A 26,144-nucleotide genomic window follows, 5' to 3' on the forward strand; every position below is an offset into this window, starting at 1 on the left:
GGTGCATACTGTGTGCCAGGCACCATGCCAGGACCAGGCTATGCCTCTGCTCTCAGGGAACTCACACCGTAGGGTGGAGAGAAAGAAACGTGAACAGATGATCACTGCAATTCTGCAAATGCAGCACGGGAGAACCGTGGAAGGCGAGTGAGGACAGAGGACACCTAGCCCTATTTGGGCAGCCCTGGAGGATTGGAAAACACTCCCTGGAGGAGCGAGGCTCAGAGGAGTTTGGAAATGAGGAAATGAGGCCGCAGAATGCAGGAGTGGGTAGATTATGCAGATCTATGGCCAGACCATGGGAGTGGCCTTTTTTTTTTTTTTTTTTTTTTTGAGACAAGATCTCTATCTCCCAGGCTGGTGTGGGAAGGCATGATCGTGGCTCACTGCAGCCTCGACCTCCTGGGCTCAAGCCATCCTCCCACTTCAGCCTGTGGGAGTATCTGGGACTACAGGCATGCACCACCAAGCCTGGCTAATTTTTATTTTTATTTTGTAGAGATGGGTTCTTACTATTTTGTCCAGGCTGGTCTGGAACTTCTAGGCTCAAGCGATCCTCCCACCTCAGCCTCTGAAAGTCCTGGGATTGCAGGTGTGAGTCACCGCACCTGGCTGGGAGTAGCCTTTTTCTTGCAGGCAGAGGGTGCCTTTGAGGAACCTGAGCAAGAGTGAGCTGTGCTGAAACCTGGCAGCTGCATGTTGGAAGCTAAATTAGGCGTACAAGGATACAAGATACTACTGGGAGACCACAGGCATGGTCCCAAAGATGGAGGATTAAGACCTGAACTGAGGCAGAATGAAGAGGAAAGGAAGGGGCCAGGCGCGGTGGCTCACACCTGTAATCCCAACACTTTGGGAGGCCAAGGCGGGCAGATGGCCTGAGCTCGGGAGTTCAAAACCAGCCTGGGCAAAATGGCGAAACCCTATCTCTACTAAAAAAAAAAAAAAAAAAAAAAAAATTAGCCGGGCATGGTGGCAGGCGCCTGTAATCCCAGCTACTCAGGAGGCTGAGGCAAGAGAATCACTTGAACCCATGAGGCAGAGCTTGCAGTGAGCCGAGATCACACCACTGTACTCCAGCCTGGGTGACAGAGCAAGACTGTCTCAAAAAAAAAAAAAAAAAAAAGAGGAAAGGAAGGAGAGATGGATGTGACATAGGAGATAACTTGGCAGGAAGAGGTAGCTAGCTGGCCCTGGAGGCAGGAGTGGAGGATATGGAGGAAGGTGACATCTTCTGGCTTTGGAGATGTCAGATGTGAAAATGTCTCTACTAGAGCCAGGTGTGGGGCAGAGATTCCCTGTTTGCTTGTAACACCCACACATACACACACACACAATCACTCAAGAAGATGTAGGGAAACAGACCTGTAAACGGGTGCAATCTCCTTGGAGAGTGATTTGAGAATATCCATATATATATATACACACACACACACACACACATATATATATATATTTTTTTGTTCTCTTCTGAGACAGAGTCTCGCTCGGTCGCCCAGACTGGAGAGCAATGACCTCTGTTCAGTGCAACCTCCACCACGTGGGTTCAAGCAATTCTTCTGCCTCAGCCTCCTGAGTAGCTGGGACTACAGGTGTCCACCATCACACCTGGCTAATTTTTTGTATTTTTAGTAGAGACAGGGTTTCACCATGTTGGCCAGGCTGGTCTCAAACTCAAACCTGACCTTGTGATCCACCCGCCTTGGCCTCCCAAAGCACTGGGATAATGGGTGTGAGCCACCGCACCTGGCCAAAAAAAATTTTTTTTTTTGAGACAGAGTCTTACTCTGTAGCCCAGGCTGCAGTGCAGTGGCTTGATCTCAGCTCACTGCAAGCTCCGCCTCCCGGGTTCACGCCATTCTCCCGCCTCAGCCTCCTGAGTAGCTGGGACTACAGGCACCTGCCACCACGCCCTGCTGATTGTATTTTTAGTAGAGACAGGGTTTCACCATTCACAGGATGGTCTCGATCTCCTGACCTTGTGATCCGCCCGCCTTGGCCTCCCAAAGTGCTGGGATCACAGGCGTGAGCCACCATGCCCAGCCCAAAAATATTTTTTAAAATGCAGACAACTTTTTTTTTTTTTTTTTGGACGGGGTCTCACAGGCTGGAGTGCAATGGCACCATCTCGGCTCACTGCAAGCTCCGCCTCCCAGGTTCACGCCATTCTCCTGCCTCAGCCTCCCGAGTAGCTGGGACTACAGGTGCCCACCACTGCGCCCGGCTTATTTTTTGTAGTTTTAGTAGAGATGGGGTTTCACCATGTTAACCAGGATGGTCTCGCTCTCCTGACCTCGTAATCCGCCTGCCTCGGCCTCCCAACGTGCTGGGATTACAGGCATGCGCCACCGTGCCTGGCCCATTGTGTCATTTTTAAAAATTTGTTTTATTTAAAAAAAAATAGGTACAGGCGCGGTGGCGCATGCCTGTAATCCCAGCACTTTGGGAGGCTGAGGCGGGTGGAACACCTGAAGTCAGGAGTTCAAGACCAGCCTGACTAACATGGTGAAACCCTGTCTCTCCTAAATACAAAAAAAAAAAAAAATTAGCCGAGCGTGGTGGCACATACCTGTAATCCCAGCTACTTCGGGAGGCTGAGGCAGGAGAATCGCTTGAAACCGGGTAGCGGAGGTTGCAGTGAGCCAAGATCCTGCCATTGCACTCCAGCCTGGGCAACAAGAGCAAAACACTGTCACAAAACAAAACAGAACAGAACAGAACAAAATAAAACGAGAATGGGTCTCACTATGTTGCCCAGGCTGGTCTCGAACTCCTGGGCTCAAGTGATCCACCCACCTCAGCCTCCTAAAGTGTGGTGATTAGTCTTGAGCCACTGCGCTCAGCCCATTGTATCATTTGTAACAGCAAAACACTTAAAATAATCTAAGTGTCCACCAATAAAGGACTGGTTAAATACATTTTGTTATTGAATACCATGTAGTCATGAAAACTGTGAGGAGGAACTATACAAGCTGATATAGAATGATCTCCAAGAGATACTGGGTTTTTTTGTTTTGTTTTTTTTTTTTTTTTTTTTTGAGACGGAGTCTCACTTTTTCACCCAGGCTGGAGTGCAGTGGCGCAGTCTCGGCTCACTGCAAGCTCCGCCTCCCAGGTTCACGCCATTCTCCTGCCTCAGCCTCCCGAGTAGCTGGGACTACAGGCGCCCGCCACCGCACCTGGCTAATTTTTTGTATTTTTAGTAGAGACGGGGTTTCACCGTGTTAGCCAGGATGGTCTCGATCTCCTGACCTTGTGATCTGCCCATCTCAGCCTCCCAAAGTGCTGGGATTACAGGCGTGAGCCACCGTGCCCGGCCCCAAGAGATACTGTTAAATGAAACAAGGCAAGATTCATAACAATGATGGTGTATTCCTATGAAGGCAAAATATAAAAATAGACACAAATATAAATATATACTTTCACTTACTCTGAGAAGATAATTGTGGCTAATCCTGGGGAGTGAGGCTGGGGGAATGAGATTCATCTAATGTATAAGAGACACATTTTGTTACATTTCTGTTTGTAATTTGAATTATTTTACCAGGTACATTTATTAAATTTTATTTTATTTATTTATTTATTTATTTTTGAGACAGAGTTTCACTCTTGTTGCCCAGGCTGGAGTGCAGTGGTGCGATCTTGGCTCACTGCAACTTCTGCGTCCTGTGTTCAAGTGATTCTCCTGCCTCAGCCTCCAGAGTACTGGGATTACAGGCACCTGACACCACGCCCAGCTAACTTTTTGTATTTTTAGTGGAGGCGGGGTTTCACCATGTTGGCCAGGCTGGTCTCGAACTCCCGACCTCAGGTGACCTGCCTGCCTTGGCCTCCCAAAGTGCTGGGATTACAGACATGAGCCACCGTGCTCCACCTTATTCAATTTTAAAAATAAAAATAGGCTGGGCATGGTGGCTCACACCTGTAATTCCAGCACTTTGGGAGGCTGAGGCAGGTGGATCACAAGAAGAATGGCTTGAACCTGGGAGATAGAGCAGAGCCAAGATCATGCCACTGCACTCCATACCGGGCAACAGAGCGAGACTCTGTCTTAAAATAAATAAATAAATAATAAAAATAGTTCAAATTTAAAACACACTTAGCTTCCTAAATATAATAGCAAAGATAGAAATAATAAATTCTGCCAGGTACGGTGGCTCACCCCTGTAATCCCAGCACTTTGGGAGGCCGAGGTGGGCCGATCACTTGAGGTCGGGAGTTTGAGACCAGCCTGGCCAACATGGTGAAACCCCATCTCTACTAAAAATACAAAAATTAGCTGGGGATTGTGGCACACGTCTGTAATCCCAGCTACTTAGGAATTGAGGCAAGAGAACCACTCGAACCCGGGAGGCGGAAGCTGCAGTGACACACCACTGCACTCCAGCCTGAGTGACAGAGTAAGACTTTGTCTCAAAAAAAAAAAAAAAGAAAGAAAGAAATCATAAGTTCCATTTCCATTTCTTTCCTTTAAATATTCATTGCATGCCTACTATGCACCAGGTTCTTGGGTGTAGCAGGGAGTAAATCACTGGGGTGGGGGAGGGGGAGGGATGGGTAACAGACATAAAAAGTAAGCCGGGTGCAGTGGCTCCTGCCTGTAATCCCAGCACTTTGGGAGGCCCAGGTGGGCAGATTGCTTGAGCCCAGGAGTTCCATTCCAGCCTGGGCAACATGGCAAAACCCCATTTCTACAAAAAGTACAAAAAAATTAGCCGGAGGTAGTGGTGAGAGCCTATAGTCCCAGCTATTCTGGAGGCTGAGGTGGGAGGATTCCTTGAACCCAGGAGGTCGAGGCTGTAGTGAGCCCTGATTGCACCACTGCACTCCAGCTTGGACGACAGAGTGAGACCTTGTCTGAAAAACAAAAATAAAAAGTAATACTTCACTGTAAGATGAAGGAAAAGTTATTTAAAAATGAGTTATTATAAAAGAAGTAGAAAGTGGTAAGTAAAAAATCAAAAACTTGGCCGGGCGCGGTGGCTCAAGCCTGTAATCCCAGCACTTTGGGAGGCCGAGACGGGCGGATCACAAGGTCAGGAGATCAAGACCATCCTGGCTAACACGGTGAAACCCCATCTCTACTAAAAAATACAAAAAACTAGCCGGGCGAGGTGGCGGGCGCCTGTAGTCCCAGCTACTTGGGAAGCTGAGGCAGGAGAATGGCGTAAACCTGGGAGGCGGAGCTTGCAGTGAGCTGAGATCCGGCCACTGCTCTCCAGCCTGGGCGACAGAGCGAGACTCCATCTCAAAAATAAAAATAAATAAAAAATAAAAAACTTGTGCTGCCAAATTGTCACCCCAAGACGACTTCTTTTTTGTTTTTCTTTTTTTTTTCTTTTCTTTTCTTTTTTTTTTTTTTGAGACAGGGTCTCACTCTGTTGCCCAGTCTGGAGTGCAGTGGCACAGTCTCAGCTTATTACAACTTCCACCTCCCAGGTTCAAGCAATTTTCCTGGCCTCAGCCTCCCGAATAGCTGGGACTACAGGCACCTGCCACAACTATGGCTAATTTTTGTATTTTTAGTAGAGACAGGGTTTCACCATGTTGGCCAGGCTAGTCTTGAACTCCTGGCCTCAAGTGATCCACCTGCCTTGGCCTCCCAAAGTGCTGGGATTACAAGCATGAGCCACCGTGCCCAGCATTGTGTTTTTTTGTTTTTGTTTTTGAGATGGAGTCTCTCTGTTGCCCAGGCTGAAGTGCAGTGGTACAATCTTGGCTCACTGCAACTTCCGTCTCCCAGGTTCAATCGATTCTCGTGCCTCAGCTTCCTGAGTAGCTGGGACTACAGGTGCACACCACCGTGCCTGGCTAATTTTTGTATTTTTAGTAGAGACGAGGTTTCACCATGTTGGCCAGGCTGCTGTCAAACTCCTGACTTCAAGTGATCCGCCCACCTCAGCCTCCCAAAGTTCTGGGATTACAGGTGTGAACCACTGCACTCAGCACCAAGATGACTTCTAATTGTAAAGGGGGAGCTGTGCCTTTCCAATACAGAAAGGTATATGTGGACATGGGTAGTTTGGCAATCTAAAACAACAACAACAACAAACATAAGGGTATCTGCCTGACATTGCTGTAACCAAGGGATTCACCTTCACAACACTCATGCAAGGATGACTTGACATTATATATTCCTTCTGATGCCATGCAAAGTCATTACCTTTGACCATGATACTGAAAGAATGGTTCAACTGGGAAAATCACCTGAGAAGGCAAAATCACCTGGGAACTTGCTAGTAATGCAGAATCTCAGCTCCCCTCCCTACCAGTTCTATTGAATCAGAATATGTACTTTACAAAGATTTTCAGGTGATTCTTAATGACATTACTGTTTGAGAAACACTGTCCTATGAAGTATTCTTGAAAAAAGAGTTTAGGCTGGGCGCAGTGGCTCACGCCTATAATCCCAGCACTTTGGGAGGCCGAGGAGGGCGGATAACCTGAGGTCGGGAGTTTGTGACCAGCCCAGCCAACATGGTAAAACTCTGTCTCTACTAAAATTATCAAAAATTAGCCAAGTGTGGTGGCAGGCGTCTGTAATCCCAGCTACTCTGGAAGCTGAGGCAGGAGAATCACTTGAGCCCAGGAGGCAGAGATTGCAATGAGCTGAGATAGTGCTACTGCCCTCCAGCCTGGGTGACTGAGCAAGACTCTGTCTCAAAAAGAAAAAAAAGTTTAACCAGGATCTACTAGATGCACTTTCAGTTTGTGGGAAGTGCAGAAGGAAATGTAACAAATTAGATAATACCATAAGGAAAGGCTCAGTTCCACAATGTGAACATTCTACAAGGCAACTGTCTTTGACTCAGGTAAGTCAATGTCATGGGGGGAAAACGTGAAAGAACTCTTCTAGATTAAAAAATACTGAAGACAAAATGTTCAGCATATACTACGTTTAAAAAATACTGTAGACAAAAGGCTGGCGTGGTGGCTCATGCCTGTAATCCCAGTACTTTGGGAGGCTGAGGCAGGTGGATCACCTGAGGTCAGGAGTTCGAGACCAGCCCTGCCAACATGGTGAAACCTCATATCTACTAAAAATGCAAAAAAGTAGCCAGTCATGGTGGCATCCCAGCTACTCGGGAGGCTGAGGCAGAAGAATCGCTTGAATCCAGGAGGCAGAGGTTGCAAGGAGCCAAGATCGCGCCACTGGACTCCAGCCTGGGTAACAGAGCAAGACTCTATCTCAAAAAATAATAAAATAAATAAATAGGCCAAGTGCGGTTACTCACGCCTGTAATCCCAACAATTTGGGAGGCTGAGGCGGGCAGATCTTGAGGTCAAGAAATCAAGACCATCCTGGCCGACATGGTGAAACTGTCTCTGCTAAAAATACAAAAATGAGCTGGGCGTGATGGCGCGTGCCTGTAGTCCCAGCTACTAGGGAGGCTGAAGCAGGAGAATCGCTTGAACCTGGGCAGCAGAGGTTGTAGTGAACCGATATCACACCACTGCACTCCAGCCTGGCGACAGAGTGAGACTCCGTCTCAATAAATAAGTAAATAAATAAAATTTTAAAAAATAAAAATACTGTAGACAAAAGAAAAACATTGAAGAGATATAACAATAAAAGGAAATGCATGGGCTAGGCGCAGTGGCTCACACCTGTAATCCCAGCACTTTGGGAGGCCAAGGTGGACGGATCACTTGAGGTGAGGAGTTCTAGACCAGCCTGGCCAACATGATGAAACCCTGTCTCTACTGAAAATACAAAAACTAGCTGGGCATGGTGGTGCATGCCTGTAATTTCAGCTATTGTGGAGGCTGAGGCACGAAAATCACTTGAACCCGGGAGGCGGAGGCTGCAGTGAGCCGAGATCACTCCACTGCACTCCAGCCTGTGAGATACAGTCTTAATAAATAAATAAATAAAATATGATAAATGTAAATGTTTGAGTCCATGTACTATTATTTTCACTTTTCTATATGTTTGACATTTATCATAACAAAGCCATTGGAAACAATTTTTAAGAACATGTTCACCAAACGATTCTCCCAGCTAAATTAAAAGGCAAACAAGAAACTAGAGACAAGTATCACATAAATGGTAGGCAAATTACCAGTCTTAAGACATTAACTCTATAAACAATACCAACAAATTAATTAAAAACTAACGAGGGGAGATATAGCTAATAAATATATTTTAAAATGGTCTCTCTCACTGGTAATCAAAAAAACATAAATCAACACAATGACTGTTTTCTTTTTTGTCAATCAAACTGATAGAGAGCTTCGTCGATACTGTACCAGAGCACTGGGGAGAGATGGAGACTCAGCCACTTATGTATTGCAGATGGGACTATCCATTCATGCAGCTTTTCTGGAAGGCAGTTTTCCTATTCACGTCTTTGACTCAACAATCTCACTTTTTTTTTTTTTTGAGACAGAGTCTTGCTCTGTTGCCCAGACTGGAGTGCAGTGGCGTGATCTCGGCTCACTGCAACCTCCGCCCACCGGGTTCATGCTATTCTCCTGCCTCAGCCTCCCGAGTAGCAGGAATTACAGGCACCCGCCACCACACCCGACTATTTTTTTTTTTTTTTTTTGTATTTTTAGTAGAGACGGGGTTTCACATGTTAGCCAAGATGGTCTCGATCTCCTGACCTCATGATCTGCCGGCCTCGGCCTCCCAAAGTGCTGGGATTACAGGCATGAGCCACCGTGCCTGGCCTCACTTTTTAAAATCTATCCCAAAGCGATAGTGGATGTAATCTAATGGCAAATATTTGGAAATGGGAATATTTACCACAGCATTCTTTGAGTATCAAATAATTAGATATAATTTGGAAGTCCAACAATGAGGTATTGGTTACATAAACTGTGCTGTCTAATGAATTACTATAAAACAACTGAAAAGGAAGTTGCTGGTTGCGGTGGCTTACACCTGTAATCCCAGCACTTTGGGAGGCCAACGCAGGTGGATTGCTTGAGCCCAGGAGTTTGAGAGCAGCCTGGGCAACATGGTGGAAACTCCATCTCTACCAAACAACAACAACAAAAATTAGCCAGATGTGGTGATGTGTGCCTGTGGTCCCAGCTACTTCTGAGGTGGGAGGATCACTGAGTCCAGGGAGGTCGAGGCTGCAGTGAGCCATAATCACACCAGTGCATTCCAGGCTGGGCACCACAGCAAGACTGTGTCTCCAAAAAAAAAAAAAAGAAAGAAATTGCAAAATAAGATATATCATATGACAGTTAAAAATATATGCTCACAGGCCAGGCATGGTAGCTCACACCTATAATCCCAGCACTTTGGGAGGCTGAGGTTAGGGGTTCAAGATCAGCCTGGCCAACATGGCGAAACCCCATCTCTATTAAAAATACAAAAATTAGCTGGGCATCATGGCGGGCACCTGTAATCCCAGCTACTTGGGAGGCGGAGGCAGGATAATCACTTGAACTCAGGAGGCGGAGGTTGCAGTGAGCCGAGGTCATGCCACTGCACTCCAGCCTGGGTAACAGAGAGAGACTCTGTCTCAGAAAAAATGAAAAAAGGGCCGGGCGTGGTGGCTCATGCCTGTAATCCCAGCACATTGGGAGGCCAAGACGGGCAGATCACTTGAGATCAGGAGTTAGAGACCAGTCTGGCTAACATAGTGAAACCCTGTCTCTACTAAAAATACAAAAATTAGCTGGTATGGTATGGACACCTGTAATCCCAGATACTTGGGCAGGATAATCACTTGAACCCGGGAGGCAGAGGTTGCGGTGAGCCGCGATTGCGCCACTGCACTCCAGCCTGGGTGACAGGGTGCGACTCCATCTCAATAAATAAATAAATACACACATGCAGACAGGTAGATACCTGTGCTGGACAATGACTTGAAAGAAATATCCCAGAACAATTCAGTGACAGTGATTTATCTGGAGAATATCTCTGTAATGAAAATATAGGTGAGTTTTTACCTTCCTTTTTCTTGTCCTTGTAATCGAGTGTATCTCTCTCTCTCTCTCTCTCTCTCTCTATATATATATATACACACACACACACACACATATACTCCTTTTTATTCACAAGAAAGTGTTATTTTTTCTTTTTCATAATCTGTGACATAGAAGCCAGGATTATATATTTTTATATTTATATTTATGTATGTATATATTTTTTGAGACAGCCTCACTTCGTCACCCAGGCTGGAGGGCAGTGGCACAATCTCGGTTCACTGCAACCTCTGCCTCCCGGGTTCAAGCAATTATTGTGCTTCAGCCTCCCTAGTAGCGGGGATTACAGGTGTGCACCACCACACCCAGCAATATTTTTTTTTTAAAAAAAGAAACAAAATAGCACCTCTAGTGTTTACTCCTCTTTCCAGACAACTCATGAGCGTGTGCACACACATATACTACACACATGCCCCACCTGTGTACAAACACAGCACTCTCCCTTTATCCACCAATTCAGGTACCTCATAGTCAACCATGGTCTGAAAATACTACACGGAAAATTCCAGAAATAAACCATTCGTAAGTTTTAAATTGCACAGTATTCTCAGTACATGATGGGATCTCCCACCGCCCCACTCCATCCCACCCGAAACGTGAGTCTTCCCTTTGTCCAGTACCTCCACACGCTACATGCTCCCTGACCGGCATTTAGCAGCTGTCTCGGCTATCAGATCCACTGTCATGGCATTGCAGGGCTTGCGTTCAAAGTAACCTTTATTGGTCTGGGCGCAGTGGCTCACACCTGTACTCCTAGCACTTTGGGAGGCCTAGGCGGGCGGATCACTTGAAGTTAGGAGTTTGAGACCAGCCTGGCCAACATGGTGAGACCTTGTCTCTGATAAAAATACAGGAAAAATTAGCTGGGTGTGGTGGTACGCACCTGTAGTCCAGCTACTTGGGAAGCTGAGATGGGAGAATTGCTTGAACCCAGGAGGCAGAGGTTGCAGTGAGCCAAGTTCGTGCCATTGAACTTCAGCCTAGGTGAGACAGCGAGACTTCATCTCCAAAAAACAAAAATAAAAACAACCCTCTGCCCGAAGTAACCCTTATTTTACTAAATAATGCAAGAGGAGCGATGCTAGCAATTTGGGTGTGCCAAAAAGAAGCCATAAAATGTTTCCTTTAAATGAAAAGGTAATAGTTCTCAATAAGGAAAGAAAAAAAATCATCATATGCTGAGGTTGCTAAGATCTATGATAAGAATGCATCTTCTGTTCATGAAATTGTGAAGAAGGAAACAGAAATTTGTGTTAATTTTGCTGTTGTACCTCAAACTGCAAAAGTGTGGCCACAGTGCAGGATAAGCGCTTAGTGAAAATGGAAAAGGCTTCAGTTTGTGGGTGGAAGACACGAACAGAAACATGCTCCAGCTGATGGCAGCCGGGTTCAGTACAATCCGAGATTTTAAGGCATCCAGTGTGGGTCCCGGAATGTATCCCCCGTTGGATAAGGGGGGACTACTGTACATTTGGTCTCCAGAACTCTTGGGAGGCTGTGATCAGAAGGAGGGACTGCCCTCACCCAGCCAACTTCATGTCACCCTCCTAAATACCAGACTTCACAGGTGATAGAATTTCTGAAGTTTGGGAGGCAGCTGCCCAAGGTGCTAAGTTTGCGTGTGAAGCTGGTTTCTCAGCGAGACCCACGCCAGAGATGGCTGCACTCCTTTCCTGCCTGAGTGAGATGGATCCCCTAGGGTCAGGGATCAGACATGGAAACCTTGGCTTCTGGGAGAGGGTAGCAGAACAGAGTTCAAAGGCACTGTTTTATGGCATCTCATAAAAACTCTAGGTGGGCAGGGTGCGGTGGCTCACGCCTGTAACCCCAACACTTTGGGAGGCCAAGGTGGGCGGATCACGAGGTCAGGAGTTCAAGACCAGCCTGGCCAACATGGTGAAACCGCGTCTCTACTAAAAATACAAAAATTAGCCAGGTGTGGTGGTGGGTGGCTGTAATCCCAGCTACTCGGGAGGCTGAGGCAGGAGAATCGCTTGAACCCGGGAGGCGGAGGATGCAGTAAGACGAGATCATGCCACTGCACTCCAGCCTGGGTGACGGAGAGAGACTCCATCTCAGAAAAACAAAAACAAAAACAAAAACAAAAAAAACAAAACAAAACAAAAAAAACACTCCAGGTGGAGCCAGTGCCTCTGGCGGTGGAGAGGAAGAGCAGTTGTGCTGACGGGGGCACTTGCTAAGTGAGGGTCATGCTGAGAAGAGACCTCTAAGAGAACTCCCATCTGTTCTGGAGGGGCCCTGAGTATGAGCCCCTGCATCCCTGGGTTTGGGGCTTCTGGAACCCCAGGGTCCTGCCTCTCCTTCCCTGTGAACCATTCACCCCAGGGAAGGTGGGAGGACAGCTGAGCCTCCTTCTCTTGGTTGGTAGGGGGAAAGTTTAGGCGCTGCTGACCTTGCCTGGACAGTGCTGTCTGCCTGTGGTGAGGTCCTGGGCTTTGGGCAGAAAAGCACCCCATCCCTTGCTCACTCAGAAGCCAAGGGAGGGGCTGGGCGCAGTGGCTCACACCTGTAATCCCAGTACTTTGGGAGGTCTAGGCGGCTGGATCATTTGAGGTCAGGAGTTCAAGACCAGCCTGGCCAACATGGTGAAACCCTACCTGCTAAATATACAAAAATTAACCAGGCATGGTGGCGCATGTCTGTAGTCCCCGTTACTTGGGAAGCTGAGGCAGGAGAATCACCTGGACTTGGGAGGCAGAGGTTGCAGTGAGTCGAGTTCGCACCACTGCACTCCAGCCTGATGACAGAGTGAGGCTTAAAAAAAAAAAAAAGCCAAGGGTGGGGCACATCAGCTCTCATTGTCAGGCTGTCAAGGGCTCTGGGCTCCAGGGACCTGGCAGCACCTGCCTCCCCACCCCCTCACCTCTCTGGGGCCCTATCTTCCCTTATATGGTGAAGGCAGTTCCTAGGGGGTGGGGGTGGGGACAAAGGTCGCTCTTCTGCAGCCAGCTTGCCACAATTCCCTGAGATCTCCCAGGTGGCAGCTGCCTCCCCAAGACAGGTAAGGCAACCTGGTGGGAACACATGGAGACCTTAGATGGTGTGAGGGGATGGGGTCCTCTGCTTTTCTCAGGCAACTTGGGGCCTCCTGGAGCACCTTGGTATGGGCTCGAGAGGGAGGCTTGGCACTCTGGATAGTGTGCTGGGAGCCCCGCGTGTCTGTCCTGGGCCTCCAGGGAGAGACTTTTGCTGGCCCTGCCCCAGGCAATGGCTCTCTCAGTCTCCTATCTGTGGCTAGCCCCATCGCACTTTGGGTGTCACCATCCCAATTGCCCTGGAACTTCTAGAGTTAAAACCAGGACAGTCCTGGGCAGACCGGGACTAGTTAGTCTCCCTGACCTCACTCCCCGAGCCCCCTCCCCACCAGCTCATCTCTTTGCCCATTTCTTCTTCATCTGGAGTGTTTTATCCTTTGTGTCACCATTCCTCTGACACTCCTGGGACCTCAGGGCCCTGCCTCCTCACTCGTAGCAATATGAGCAACAGCCACGAGAAATTGAATGGGCAAAGACAGAGGCAAAGGCAGAGGCAAGGGGCTAGAGGTGGCAGGGCCTTAGGTCCTGGGCCATGCCGGGACACCTGAGCATGCACCTCTGCCCCATCTTCCCTCTACCTGGAGCTGCCCCATCAGCCTCCCCAGCCACTGTGGGCCCATTTAGCAGAACTAGGAATGGGGGCCAGGTGCAGACCAGGCTCTGAGGACACACTGGCTACTGTCTTCTTGGGACATCATCTGCTGGGGCCTCCTGCAGGCCACTGAGGGGCAGGGCCTTTGGGCTGGAGGGTTTGGGTGAGTGTCTATTCCCTCTGCTATCACAAGCCTGGGAAGCAGGAGGATGTCTTTTGTCTGAGGGGTGGGACTTTACCTTCACTGCCCCACCACATTCCTGTCTAGCTCAGAGCTGCACCACTGGGAACTAGGGGCCATGGCAGCACCCCACATACAACAGTGCCACACCTCGAGTACAACAGGGCTCAGATAAGAAAGTCAAGGTGGGCTGGGCGCAGCGGCTCATGCCTGGAATCCCAGCACTTTGGGAGGCTGAGGTGGGTGGATCACTTGAGGTCAGGAGTTTAAGACCAGCCTGACCAACACAGCGAAACCCAGTTTCTACTAAAAATACATAATTAGCCGGGTGTGGTGGCGCACACCTATAGTCCCAGCTACCCAGGAGGCTGAGGCACGAAAATCGCTTGAACCCAGAGGCAGAGATAACAGTGAGCCAGGATCGCACCATTGCACTCCAGCCTGGGCAACAGAGTGAGACTCTGTCTCAAAAAAAAAAAAAAAGAAAGAAACACAAGATGGCCTGGATGGCCTGCAGACAGTAGGAGCCCAAACCCCTCCAATGCCCTGGGAGGGTCCTCCTTCCATCCCACAGTTCAGCCTTTCAGCATCATGAGTATTTGTTGAGCACCTACTATGTGCTAGGAGCTGGGGGCTACAAAGACAAACATATCTAGGTCTTGGAGCTCAGGGACCTCAAACTTACAAACAGGTTCTTTCATCACCATGTGGTCAGGAGGTCAAGAGAGGGGACAGTCCAGGATGCCGAGGGGCTCCTTGTCCAGCCTGAGGATTCTGGGAAGGTCTCCTGGAAGAAATGAGATCTAACTTGAGTCTAGAAGAGCATGTTAGTATGGGAAAGGTGGGGAGAACGTTCCATGTGGGAGCAGTGCGAGCAGGCGTGGGGTGAGAGGCAGCATGGGGGTGGGGCCTGCTGGCAGCGTGGCATTTCTAGAGGGCAGAGTGCCAGCAGAGAGGGGCCAGGGGGCTGTGTGTAGTGGGGAGACTCAAGGGAGTTTAGGTGGACAGAAGGGCAGAAGCGAAAGGAGTCCAGGATGCTGCACAGATGGCTGGTGTTGGGGTCTTGGGGTGACGGTCCCCTTCCCTGGTCTGGGGACACAGAAGGGAAAGTACCAGGAGTTGAGGAAGCCAGTGAATTCAGGCTGAAGGAGGAGACAACTCAAATCCAAACAAGGGCCCATGGTGGCAGGGTTGGGGGAAGTGAGAGGCCCTGGTCTTCCTGGCAGTTCAGGGAAGACAGGAGAAGTGAGGAGGAGGTCCTACCAAGGGGTGGAGGAGAAGCATCTGTTCTGACCAACCATGGGTACAGGGCAGGAGCAGCTGGAGGGTATACACCAGGTAGGGGGGCCACGTCTCAGAGCTGCCACTCCTGAGTCCCCTTGCCCACCTTTGGCCTGTGGGGGCTGGCCAATCCTGATTTCTCTCTGGGGAGGGGGAGCACTGGTTTTTTTCAAGTCCCTGCTGCCCTGAATCCCCTGCCTTCATTGCCAGTTACCCCTGAATCACTGCATGTCCCTTAAGTAGATTCTTTTAGATCATCAACACTTAGCTGACCTGCTGACTCCCCTCAGCCTGACAGCGAAGGGAAGTCCACGTTCATACAGCTAGTGAGTGTCAAAGAAAAAGGGGGACGGGGCCGGGCAAGGTGGCTCACATGTGTAATCCCAGCACTTAAGTAGAGGCTGAGGTGGATCACCCCTGAGTCAGAGCCCAAGATCAGCCTGGCCAACATGGTGAAAACCCTGTCCTACTAAAATAGTATAAAAATTGCCATTATATGCTTGTAATCCAGGGAGATTATGCAGGAAATACTTGAACCTGAAGGCGGAGGCCAGCCAAGATAGATGCCCCTGCACCCACTTCCTGGGCAACAAGAGGAAACTCTTCTCAAAAAGAGGATAGGGTCGGCTGCAGCCTGCCTTGTAATCCCAGACTTGGGAGACGGGCTGATCAATGTAGGTCAGGAGATCGAGACTATATGGGCTTTCACCGGTGAAACCTTCTCTACTAAAAATAGCAAAAACTAGTTGGGCTGCAGGTGGCGGCTCGTGTCCAGCCACGGGAGGCTGAGGTGAAAGAAATGGCTGTGAACCTCCAGGAGGCGGAGCTGCAGTGAGCTGAGATCCGGCCACTGCACCAGCCTGCTTATTTCACCTGTCCTCAAAAAAGATAGACAGATGGTGACAGATAGACAGATAGATAGATAGATATTGTGACAGATAGATGAAAAAGGAGTGACAGAGAAAAGGTGATGATAGAAAACGTGCAAAATGGTCTCTCCTTATACCCAGCTTGGTTCTGCTGGACCAGGAATCCTGGGAGCCCTGGGGACTTGGTGGGTTGAAAAATACCTGATGGAAGATATCATGGTTGCCTGATGGAGAAGGCCATAGCCAACAGGCCATCAGACGGGACCCAAGCCCAAGGGGCTCCTTACAGATACACAGCAAGCTGCTTATGATCAGCCAGAGGAGGCACTGATCAAGAGATTGGGCAGGGCCTTACCTCAAACTCTAGAATGCCAGGGAAGCAGCAGCCACTCCTCAGGGCTCAGAAAAGGGAGTTTCTAAGTACTAAAAGGCCAAGTCACTAAGAGGTGACTCAAAGTCAAGGTGCAAGGAGAGATTAGATAGTGAGATTTCAGGCTGTCAGCGAGTGGAGGCCTGACCTGTCGGCCACATGCCCTTTCATTCATTAATCAGTTCAAGGAGCATTCATGGAGGGCAGCTCCCTGCCAGGCTGGGTGATAGGCTCCATGGAGATCGGGGTGGCCTCTGGCCTGGTGAGGAGGAGCCTTAAAACTAGGGAGGAGAATAACTGGGCACAAGTGGCTGTCTGCCCTGGCTCATATCAGAATCACTGGAGAGTTTTAAAAGCACCCATGCTCCACCTCCCAAAAGGCAGAAAACAAAGCACCCATGCCCAGCCCCACCCTGGCCTAATTAAATCAGAATCCCCAGGGATGCCGCCAGAGCCTGGAGCATCAGCACGTTCAGAAGCTCCCCAGGTGAGGCTCATGAGCAGCTGGAGTGAACACAGCTACAGGTCCAAGCAGAAAGGGCTGGTTGGGCACGGTGGCTCACGCCTGTAATCCCAGCACTTTGGGAGGCTGTGGCAGGTGGATCACCTGAGGTCAGGAATTTGAGACCAGCCTGGCCGACATGGGGAAACCCCGTCTCTATTAAAAATACAAAATTAGCTAGGCATGGTGGCTCATGCCTGTAATCCCAGCTATGCGGGAGGCTGAGGCAGGAGAATCACTTGAACCTGGGAGGCAGAGATTGCAGTGAGCTGAGATCACGATACTGCACTCCAGCCTGTGTGACAGAGCGGGACTCCATCTCAAAAAGAAAAGGAAAAAAAAAAAAATGGAGAAAGGGCTGACGTGAGGAGAAAAGCTTGGGGAGGGGCGTTCCTTCCAGTTTAGCGGGCAGAGAGTGGTTCACAGTGGGAGGGTTCACTCTGTTCATCCATTCATTCATTCATTCATCCATCCCTCACTCCTTCCCTCCCCATCTCTTCCTTTATCGAGCAAAGTCACTGTGCTAGACACTGCGGATTCGGTACTAAACAAGCAGAAATGGTCACTGAGTGAGGAGTAACCCTCTATGCGCCCCCAGGCCCCTGAGCCTGCGACCTCCTGGCACTGTTGGGAGTTCTCTAGGGGCAGACTGGAAGGGCAGCATCCGAACTCAGTGTGCCCCTGCTCCCAGTGCCTTCTCCCCCAGGCTCACTCACCATGACCAAGCTGAGCGCCCAAGTCAAAGGCTCTCTCAACATCACCACCCCGGGGCTGCAGATATGGAGGATCGAGGTGAGGCCCTGTCTGGGCATGGGGGCCTCGCAGGCCTGGGGTGGAGGGAGGCAAGGCAGAGGCCTGGGATTTCTCTTAGTTTCCTCTGCTCCTGCCCCGCAGCCCCTGAGAGCTCAGCCCCTCACCTCCCACATCATCCACACCCCGGATGGTCTCCCTTTCCCTTTCTCCATTTCTTCTCCCTCTGTCTCTCAACCTTCCTCTCCACTTCTTCTTCCTCACTCGTCCCTTCCCTTCCCACCATTGATTTTCCTTCTCCCGCCCCTCACACAGTTTCCCTCTCTATTCCTTTTCTCTCCTTTCATTCCTGGGCCAGGCTCTTTTTTTCCAATGCCTCCTACCCTGGGCCCTCCTCCCAGGCCTAGGGGTCCTGGTGGTCCAGGGAAGCCCCTCTGACCCCTTTTCTCTCCTTAGGCCATGCAGATGGTGCCTGTTCCTTCCAGCACCTTTGGGAGCTTCTTCGATGGTGACTGCTACATCATCCTGGCTGTGAGTCAGGGGCAGAGGAGGAGGCTGAGCAGAGAGCAAAACCCACTGTGGTGTCAGTGAGGAAACAGGCTGGGGACCATGGGGAGAGCTGGCCTGGCTTCACCCCAAGACAGAATTTACTGGGTATGCCCAAGTGCCCAACCTTGTGGTGGCTTTACAGAGGTCAGAGGCTCTTGCTGCCCTTGATCCACTGGGCTTCCAGCTAAGGCCAATTTCTGTGGATTCACATTCTTGGGGAAACTTCTGCATTGTTGCCATATCACCCTAACTTGAGTCCACATTTCCAAAATCCATAGTCATCTTCTTTCTTTAAAATTTTTTTCAGATGGAGTCTCGCTCTGTTGCCCAGGTTGGAGTGCAGTGGTGCGACCTTGCCTCACTGCAACCTCCACTTCCCACGTTCAAGCGATTCTCCTGCCTTAGCCTTGAGAGTAGCTTGAACTACAGGCACGTGCCACCACAATCAGCTAATTTTTTTGTATTTTTTAGTAGAGACAGGGTTTCACCATGTTGGTTAGGCTGGTCTTGAACTCCTGACCTCAGGTGATCCACCTGCCTCCGCCTCCCAAAATGCTGGGATTACAGGCATGAGCCACCATGCCCAGCCTCGTAGTCATCTTCATATCACCTTGATTTTCACCACACCCTGGTACCACCTGTACTATTAAGACATTTGTATTTTTTTCTTTATATTGACTCATTTTAAATTTTTATTTTATGTATTTATTATTATTATTTTTTAGATAGTCTCGCTCTGTCGCCCAGGCTGGAGTGCAGTGGCACGATCTTGGCTCACTGCAACCTCTGCCTCCCGGGTTCAAGTGATTCTCGTGTCTCAGCCTCCCGAGTGGCTGGGATTATAGGCACCCGCCACCCCACCTGGCTAATTTTTATATTTTTATTAAAGACAGAGTTTTGCCATGTTGACCAGGCTGGTCTTGAACTCCTGGTGATTCGCCCGCCTTGACCTCCCAAAGTGCTGGGATTACAGGCGTGAGCCACTGTGCCTGGCAAGCAAGTTGTTTCTGAGGTGAGGCAAGTGAGGCCTGGAGAGGAGAAGCCATGTCTCGGAGAGTCAATGGTAGAGCTGGGCCATGACTCAGGGCCCCTAACCACTAGCCTAGTGCACTTGCCCTGTGCCACGCTCCCCCATGGTCCTGGACGGCACGTGTGTGGGAGGTCACACAGAGTGGGAGGGGCTGTGGGAGCCCAGGGTCTCGGGTACACTGGACACCTTTTCCCTAGATCCACAAGACAGCCAGCAACCTGTCCTATGACATCCACTACTGGATTGGCCAGGACTCATCCCTGGATGAGCAGGGGGCAGCTGCCATCTACACCACACAAATGGATGACTTCCTGAAGGGCCGGGCTGTGCAGCACCGCGAGGTCCAGGGCAACGAGAGCGAGGCCTTCCGAGGCTACTTCAAGCAAGGCCTTGTGTAGGGAGGGCGGGCTGCAGGCTGAGGGAATGAGGATGAGTGGTAGGGATGGAGAGGTTGGGGCTGAAGAGGCAGGGACACCCAGACCTGTTCGGGTCTGGGAAGAACACTTGGAGCAGAGGGAGGTGACCTGGGACGGGGAAGGGACCCTGGAACTGTGGGGGGAGGCACGAGGGGGACCCTCATGAGTTTTTGGTGATTGTCCTTCACTTTTCCACTCCCCAACTCTTATTTCTGCCACTGCTCTGCCCTTGGTCTGGAGGCTGTTCTGAAATTCTGTAACTCTTGTGAATCTCTGTAAATCAGCTCCTACTTGAATGTCCTGGAGAGCTCAGTGCCTAATCGCCCAACTCTGGCCAATAGACAAATGGCTGCTCCCCCATCTCTAATGCAGGCCTACCACACTAAAAACCAAGACTGCCAGCTTTTCTTTTTCTTCCTTTTTTTTTTCCAGATGGAGTCTTGCTTTATTGCCCAGGCTGGAGTACAGTGGCACAGTGGCAAAGTCTTGGCTCACTGCAACCTCCGCCTCCTGGGCTCAAGCAATTCTCGTGCCTCAGCCTCCCCAGTAGCTGGGATTACAGGTGCACACCACCAGGTCTGGCTAATTTTCGTATTTTTAGTAGAGACAGGGTTTCACCATAGGCAGGCTGATCTCGAACTCCTGACCTCAAGTGATCCATTCGCCTCGGCCTCCCAGAGTGCTGGGATTATAGGTGTGAGCCACCACGCCCGGCCCCACCTTAGCCTCTTGAGTAACTGGGACCACAGGCCTGAGCCACCACGCCCAGCTAATTTTTTTATATATATATTTTGTAGAGATGAAGGTCTTGCTCTGTTGCCCAGGCTGGTCTCAAACTCCTGGGCTCAAGTGATTCTCCTACCTCAGCCTCCTAAAGTCCTGGGATTACAGGCATGAGCTACCACTCCCAGACCAGACTGCTGGCTTTTCTGTACAAGTTGAAGTTCTAGCTTAGCTTTCCCCAGGAAAACACACACTCTGGAGCTGAGTTGTTACTGACTTGTAGGACAAGCCGGGGCTCTCTAATTAGCCACAGTTCCCATTCTTCTTTTTTGTCTTGCTCTTCTCTTCCCACACTACAGCAGTAGTCCATTCCTGTGGGCACTGGAGTGGCACCTCTCCCTTCTTGTTTTTTCTTCCACTTTGATCCCCTGTCCTCAGGATTCTGTCCCTATTTATTAATACATTTCCTTTTTTTTTTTTTTTTTTGAGATGGAGTCTCACTCTTGTCGCCCAGGCTGGAGTGCAGTGGCGTGATCTCGGCTCACTGCAAACCTCCGCCCCCGGGGTTCAAACAATTCTTCTTTCTCAGCCTCCTGAGTAGTTGTGATTACAGGCACCTGCCACCATGCCCAGCTAACTTGTATTTTTAGTAGAGACAGGGTTTCACCATGTTGGCCAGGCTGGTCTGGAACTCCTGACCTCAAATGATCTGCCCACCTCGGCTTCCCAAAGTGCTGGGATTATAGGCAGGAGTCACCGCACCTGGCCTATTAACACATTTCCTACTCTTCATATATCATGACCCTTCTTTGCAGGCCTCTCCACAGGGCAGGGACAATGGCGAGATGAGTGAAGATCTAGGGTGCAGAGTTTAAGGTTGCTCTGACTGTCAGGGTGGTTCAAGGGCATGCCACAGGCCAACCTTGCACTTTCAGGACCTGACAGTGAGTGACTCCCTAAAGTTTGCATCCTCAGCACCTCATTCACCTCGCCTACTCCCAGCCTGGCCCTCAGGTGACCTCAGTGTGGCAGCCAGGACCTGGGAGAACAGGGGCCAGGCACACCTCCCAGCCCACTCCCCTGGGTCTGCTCACCTCTTCTCAGGATCCGGAAAGGAGGCGTGGCTTCTGGCATGAATCACGTGGAGACCAACTCCTATGATGTCCAGAGGCTGCTGCATGTCAAGGGCAAGAGGAACGTGGTAGCTGGAGAGGTAGGCAGGCCCCACTGGAGCATCGGCCAGGGCTGTGAGGCCCAGGGCGGAGGGCAGGGGCTGAGGAGGGGTGAGGGGCAAGGAGGGGTGGCCAAGATGATGGATGATAGGCGAGCTCTGAGTGGGGTCTGCACTTCCCCCGTGGCTCCCTAGGTAGAGATGTCCTGGAAGAGTTTCAACCGAGGGGATGTTTTCCTCCTGGACCTCGGGAAGCTTATCATCCAGTGGAATGGACCTGAAAGTAACCGCATGGAGAGACTCAGGGTAAACCTTCCCATGTACCACACCTCCCTCTCAAATCCTCGACTGCCCCCACCTGCTCCTTTCCCCAGGCCTCTCCCCACTGACTATTGGGGACAGTGTGTTTGAAGGTGGATCACTCTCCATGTGTTTGGGGCAGGTGTGCATGTTGGAGTTAGTGTGTGAGAACTTGTGGTCAATCCACTCAGATAGAATGAGTCTCTACAGTGTGGCAGAGCCTGTGCTAAGCCTTGGTGATCCAGTGGTGAATGAAATGGGCATGGGCATATGTGTGTTTATACTCACAGCACATTGACGCTGTGTGTGCACTGTGAGGCTGCAAGCATGTTTGGGGGCAAAGAGGTTTTTTTTTTTTTTTTTTTTTGAGATGCAGTTTTGCTCTTTTTGCCCAGGCTGGAGTGCAATGGCATGATCTCAGCTCACTGAAACCTCCACCTTCTGGGTTCAAGTGATTCTCTTGCCTCAGCCTCCTGAGTAGCTGGGATTATAGGCGTGCACTACCATGCCCAGCTAATTTTTTTGTGTTTTTAGTAGAGACAGGGTTTCACCATGGCCAGGCTGGTCTTGAACTCCTGACCTCAGGTGATCCATCCGCCTCGGCCTCCCAGAGTGTTGGGATTACAGGTGCGAGCCACCGCACCTGGCAGAAGAGATTGAGTACTGTGATCCTTGGGGCTCAGCTGTTGTCCGGAACTGTGAAATCTAAGCATACATTTCCCACACTGTCAGAACAGAAAGCCCAGCAAGCCTGCTTGAGCACCTTCCTGATGGTGGGGAAACCTGCTTTCCCAGCTGCCTTCTCCCTGGTTTCCTTATATGCCTTAAAAGCTTGACCCCTCCGACAGGGAAAAGCAGGGCAGGGGTCTCAACCCCTGTGGCTGCTGCTGTAGGTGGTCTGGGCTTGCCTGGCAGGGTGTGGGGTGGCAGACACTGCCTTGTTCCCCTACTACTCCCGATGGGTCACCAGGGGCGTTCCTGCAGGGCATGACTCTGGCCAAAGAGATCCGAGACCAGGAGCGGGGAGGGCGCACCTATGTAGGCGTGGTGGACGGAGAGAATGAATCAGCATCCCCGAAGCTGATGGAGGTGATGAACCATGTGCTGGGCAAGCGCGGGGAGCTGAAGGCAGCTGTGCCCGACACAGTGGTGGAGCCGGCACTCAAGGCTGCACTCAAACTGTACCAGTAAGTGCCCAGTGGGGTCTTCCTGGGTGCTGGGGACTCCCTGGGAGCAGGTGCCCTGGCTGAGGGGCTTGGGGCCCCTCTCCATCTATGCCTTGCTTCTGTCCTGCAGTGTGTCTGACGCTGAGGGGAATCTGGTGGTGAGGGAAGTCGCCACACGGCCGCTGACGCAGGACCTGCTCAGTCACGATGTGAGAGGGTCTGGAGACCCCCCAGCCCACTGCAGCCTGGCCCCCTCTCCCTCAAGCCAGAAAAATTCCAGGGGGCTTGGGGTGGGCATGGGAGGGAGAGACTCTTTTTGTGTGTGAGGCTATCCCAGTCCAGCACTTCCAGCTCCATCAGACTCTTACCTCTCCCGACTCTAGGACTGTTACATCCTGGACCAGGGGGGCCTGAAGATCTACGTATGGAAGGGGAAGAAAGCCAATGAGCAAGAGAAGAAGGGAGCCATGAGCCATGCGCTGGTAGGGGTGGGGATCCAGGAGGAGGGCAGAGTGATGGGAGGGAGAGAGCAGATAGCTGCATGGGGTGGGCAGGCAGGCTCAGACCAGGGCATAGCGCCAAGGCAGAGGCAGGGAAGGCTGGGAGCGGCAGGATGAGGGCTGAGCACGGCCCAATGGGAGGGGCCTGAGGGGCCATTCTGTAGTCATCTTGGGGGTTCTCTGCACACCAGGGAGTCAACCACCAGACAACCCTGGGGCCACCTCAGAATATGGGCTCTCAACTCCCTGCACCTGAGCTGAGTTTAGAGAAGGGAAGGAGAAATGGAAGGAGGCTGGCTTCCTACAGAAGAGGATTGGGTCAGCTCAGACCAGGACCAAGTCAGAGTTTGGGGTCATTGCTGGGGCTGGAGCCATAACCCTAACTGGCTTGGGGCCAGTGCCAGTGTTGGATTGGGGACTGGGCATTAGGATTAGCATTGAGGTAGGGTCACCTTAGGAGTTAGATTTGGCTTTGGGATTGGGGTCAGAGTTGTGTTTGGGTATTAGATTTGAGGTTGAGGTCAGAGTGAGTCTTGAGGCCAGTATTAGGTTTCAGGCGGTATCAGATTTGACCTTGATGCTGGGGGTCAGAGTAGGGTTAGGTTGGGGATTAGCATTGGGATTGGGTTTGGGTTCAGTTTTGGTGCCAGGGGTAGATCTGATGGTGGATCTGGTTAGGTTAGAGCCAGGTTTTGGCTTGCACTGGGAGTGGGGACTAGGGGAGGGGCATAGCTTCCAGCCCTTTCTCTTCCCAGAACTTCATCAAAGCCAAGCAGTACCCACCAAGCACACAGGTGGAGGTGCAGAATGATGGGGCTGAGTCGGCCGTCTTTCAGCAGCTATTCCAGAAGTGGACAGCATCCAACCGGACTTCAGGCCTGGGCAAAACCCATACTGTGGGCTCCATGGGTGAGGGCCAGTCATGGGGCAGTGAGGGAGCCAGGATCCAGGAGCTGGGCCAGGAGAGCCACTTGGTCCACCACCCACCCTCCTTCCCTGACGTGCATCTTCCACGAAGACTTTTACATCGGCTCTGGGCTTATCCTAGCGGGTGGAGACATGGACAAACTCTAGTTGTCACAAAAAGGGAGCCGAGAGGGCTGGTCGTGGTGGCACATGCCTGTATTCCCAGCACTTTGGGTGGCTGAGGCGGGTGGACCACCTGAGGTCAGGAGTTCGAGACTAGCCTAACATGGTGAAACCCGGTCTGTACTGAAAAAAAAAAAAAAAAAATTAGCCAAGCATGGTGGTGCATGCCTGTAACCCCAGCTACTCAGGAGGCTGAGGCAGGAGAATCGCTTGAATTTGGGAGGTGGATGTTGCAGTGAACCAAGATCGTGCCATTGCACTCCAGCCTGGGCAACAAGAGTGAAACTCCGTCTAAAAAAAAAAAAAAAAAAAAAAAAAAGGGAGCTGAGAGTGATGTGATGTTTCATTTGGGAAGGGGTTGGGCCTCCCTGGAAACCAAACAGCTCAGTCTCTTACCCGCCAGTATTTGCTGAGGGCAAGCTCGGTGCCCGGCACCTAGGAGAGGAGAAATAATAATGTACAGCCTCCATCATTGCAGAGCTCCCTATTGAGCTGGGAGACAAGGTCAAGGCTTGAAGTCTGAATGCTGCAGGGGTCAGGATGTAGATCAACAAAGCTAAAGCCTTGCTCTTATGCCTCTCTTGGCTCCCTGGGAGGCACTGGTGAAGCAGGAGTTTTAGAGGGAGGGAGATATGGTTCTCTACTGTAGCTCTGCCACATTCTGTGCAACCAGGTAAGCTACTGAATCTCTCTTGCTTCGGTTTCCTCATCTGAAAATGGGTCTAAGAATTGTAGCCACCATTCAGGGCTGTTGTGAGGACCTGGGGGGCCTCAGCTGGTGACAATTGGTGTCATGATTTCCCCTACTCTAGCCAAAGTGGAACAAGTGAAGTTTGATGCCACATCCATGCATGTCAAGCCTCAGGTGGCTGCCCAGCAGAAGATGGTAGATGATGGGAGTGGGGAAGTGCAGGTATGTGAGGGCAGAGAGGCCCATGCTGGGTGGAGCAGGGATGGTGGAACCTGTTCCCGGACCTCACCCTGGCCTGATACTGGCCCTAGGTGTGGCGCATTGAGAACCTAGAGCTGGTACCTGTGGATTCCAAGTGGCTAGGCCACTTCTATGGGGGTGACTGCTACCTGCTGCTCTACACCTACCTCATCGGAAACAAGCAGCACTACCTGCTCTACATCTGGCAGGTCAGGTCCCACCACGTCCCACCCAGAGCATAGCCGGCTTAGCTCCACCTTGTACATACTCCTGCTAAGTGGCCATCACCCTTGGGTTGAATACCTCTGGGGATGGGGATCTCACCGCTTCAAGAAGGACTGCTTTGGCTATGAGGTCCAGCTAGTACCCCCATTCACAGCGCTTTTCCATTTGGTTCTCTGAGTCTCCCTTCCAATTTTCATTGCCTTCTGCACATTCTTATCACTTGCTCTGCCCGTGGGATTCTGTGTCTAGATGTGAGGGAGCAGGGAGTGTGTCTAGGAGTGAGTGGTGTGGTGCCTGTGATGCTTCCCTGAAGAAGGAGCAGTAAGGAAAGGAGGAGGTTTGGGGTTAAAGCTGGGGTTGCAGGTAGGTCAGGGCTGGGCTGGGTCTGCGAAAGAATTAGGTTTGAGGTTGAGATCAGAACTGAGGTCTGGGTCAGATTGGGGTTTTGGCTGTTTCACAGTGGAGTTTGGTGGGGAAGAAAATTGGGTTTAGGACCAG

General features: G+C 50.7%; 1 protein-coding gene across 2 annotated transcripts in view; it reads left to right on the forward strand.

Moving 5' to 3' along the window:
* Positions 1-12,888: 12,888 nt before the first annotated feature.
* The window catches only part of VIL1 (villin 1), a 36,414-nt gene continuing 23,158 nt past the window's right edge, over positions 12,889-26,144 (forward strand). Inside the window, exons 1-12 of one of the 2 annotated variants that reach the window (XM_021924005.2) lie at positions 12,889-12,967; positions 17,488-17,588; positions 18,003-18,077; positions 19,323-19,519; positions 21,369-21,477; positions 21,631-21,741; positions 22,720-22,922; positions 23,032-23,110; positions 23,285-23,383; positions 24,157-24,310; positions 25,303-25,403; positions 25,493-25,630. In XM_021924005.2, coding sequence (XP_021779697.1) covers positions 17,514-17,588; positions 18,003-18,077; positions 19,323-19,519; positions 21,369-21,477; positions 21,631-21,741; positions 22,720-22,922; positions 23,032-23,110; positions 23,285-23,383; positions 24,157-24,310; positions 25,303-25,403; positions 25,493-25,630 — 1,341 coding nt within the window. In that variant the 5' untranslated portion in view covers positions 12,889-12,967; positions 17,488-17,513. The remainder of the gene's footprint in view (positions 12,968-17,487; positions 17,589-18,002; positions 18,078-19,322; positions 19,520-21,368; positions 21,478-21,630; positions 21,742-22,719; positions 22,923-23,031; positions 23,111-23,284; positions 23,384-24,156; positions 24,311-25,302; positions 25,404-25,492; positions 25,631-26,144) is intronic. The other variant, XM_021924004.2, reaches the window with a different exon arrangement.

The sequence above is a fragment of the Papio anubis genome, chromosome 10, assembly GCF_008728515.1.
Source record: "Papio anubis isolate 15944 chromosome 10, Panubis1.0, whole genome shotgun sequence".
Lineage (NCBI taxonomy): Eukaryota > Metazoa > Chordata > Mammalia > Primates > Cercopithecidae > Papio > Papio anubis.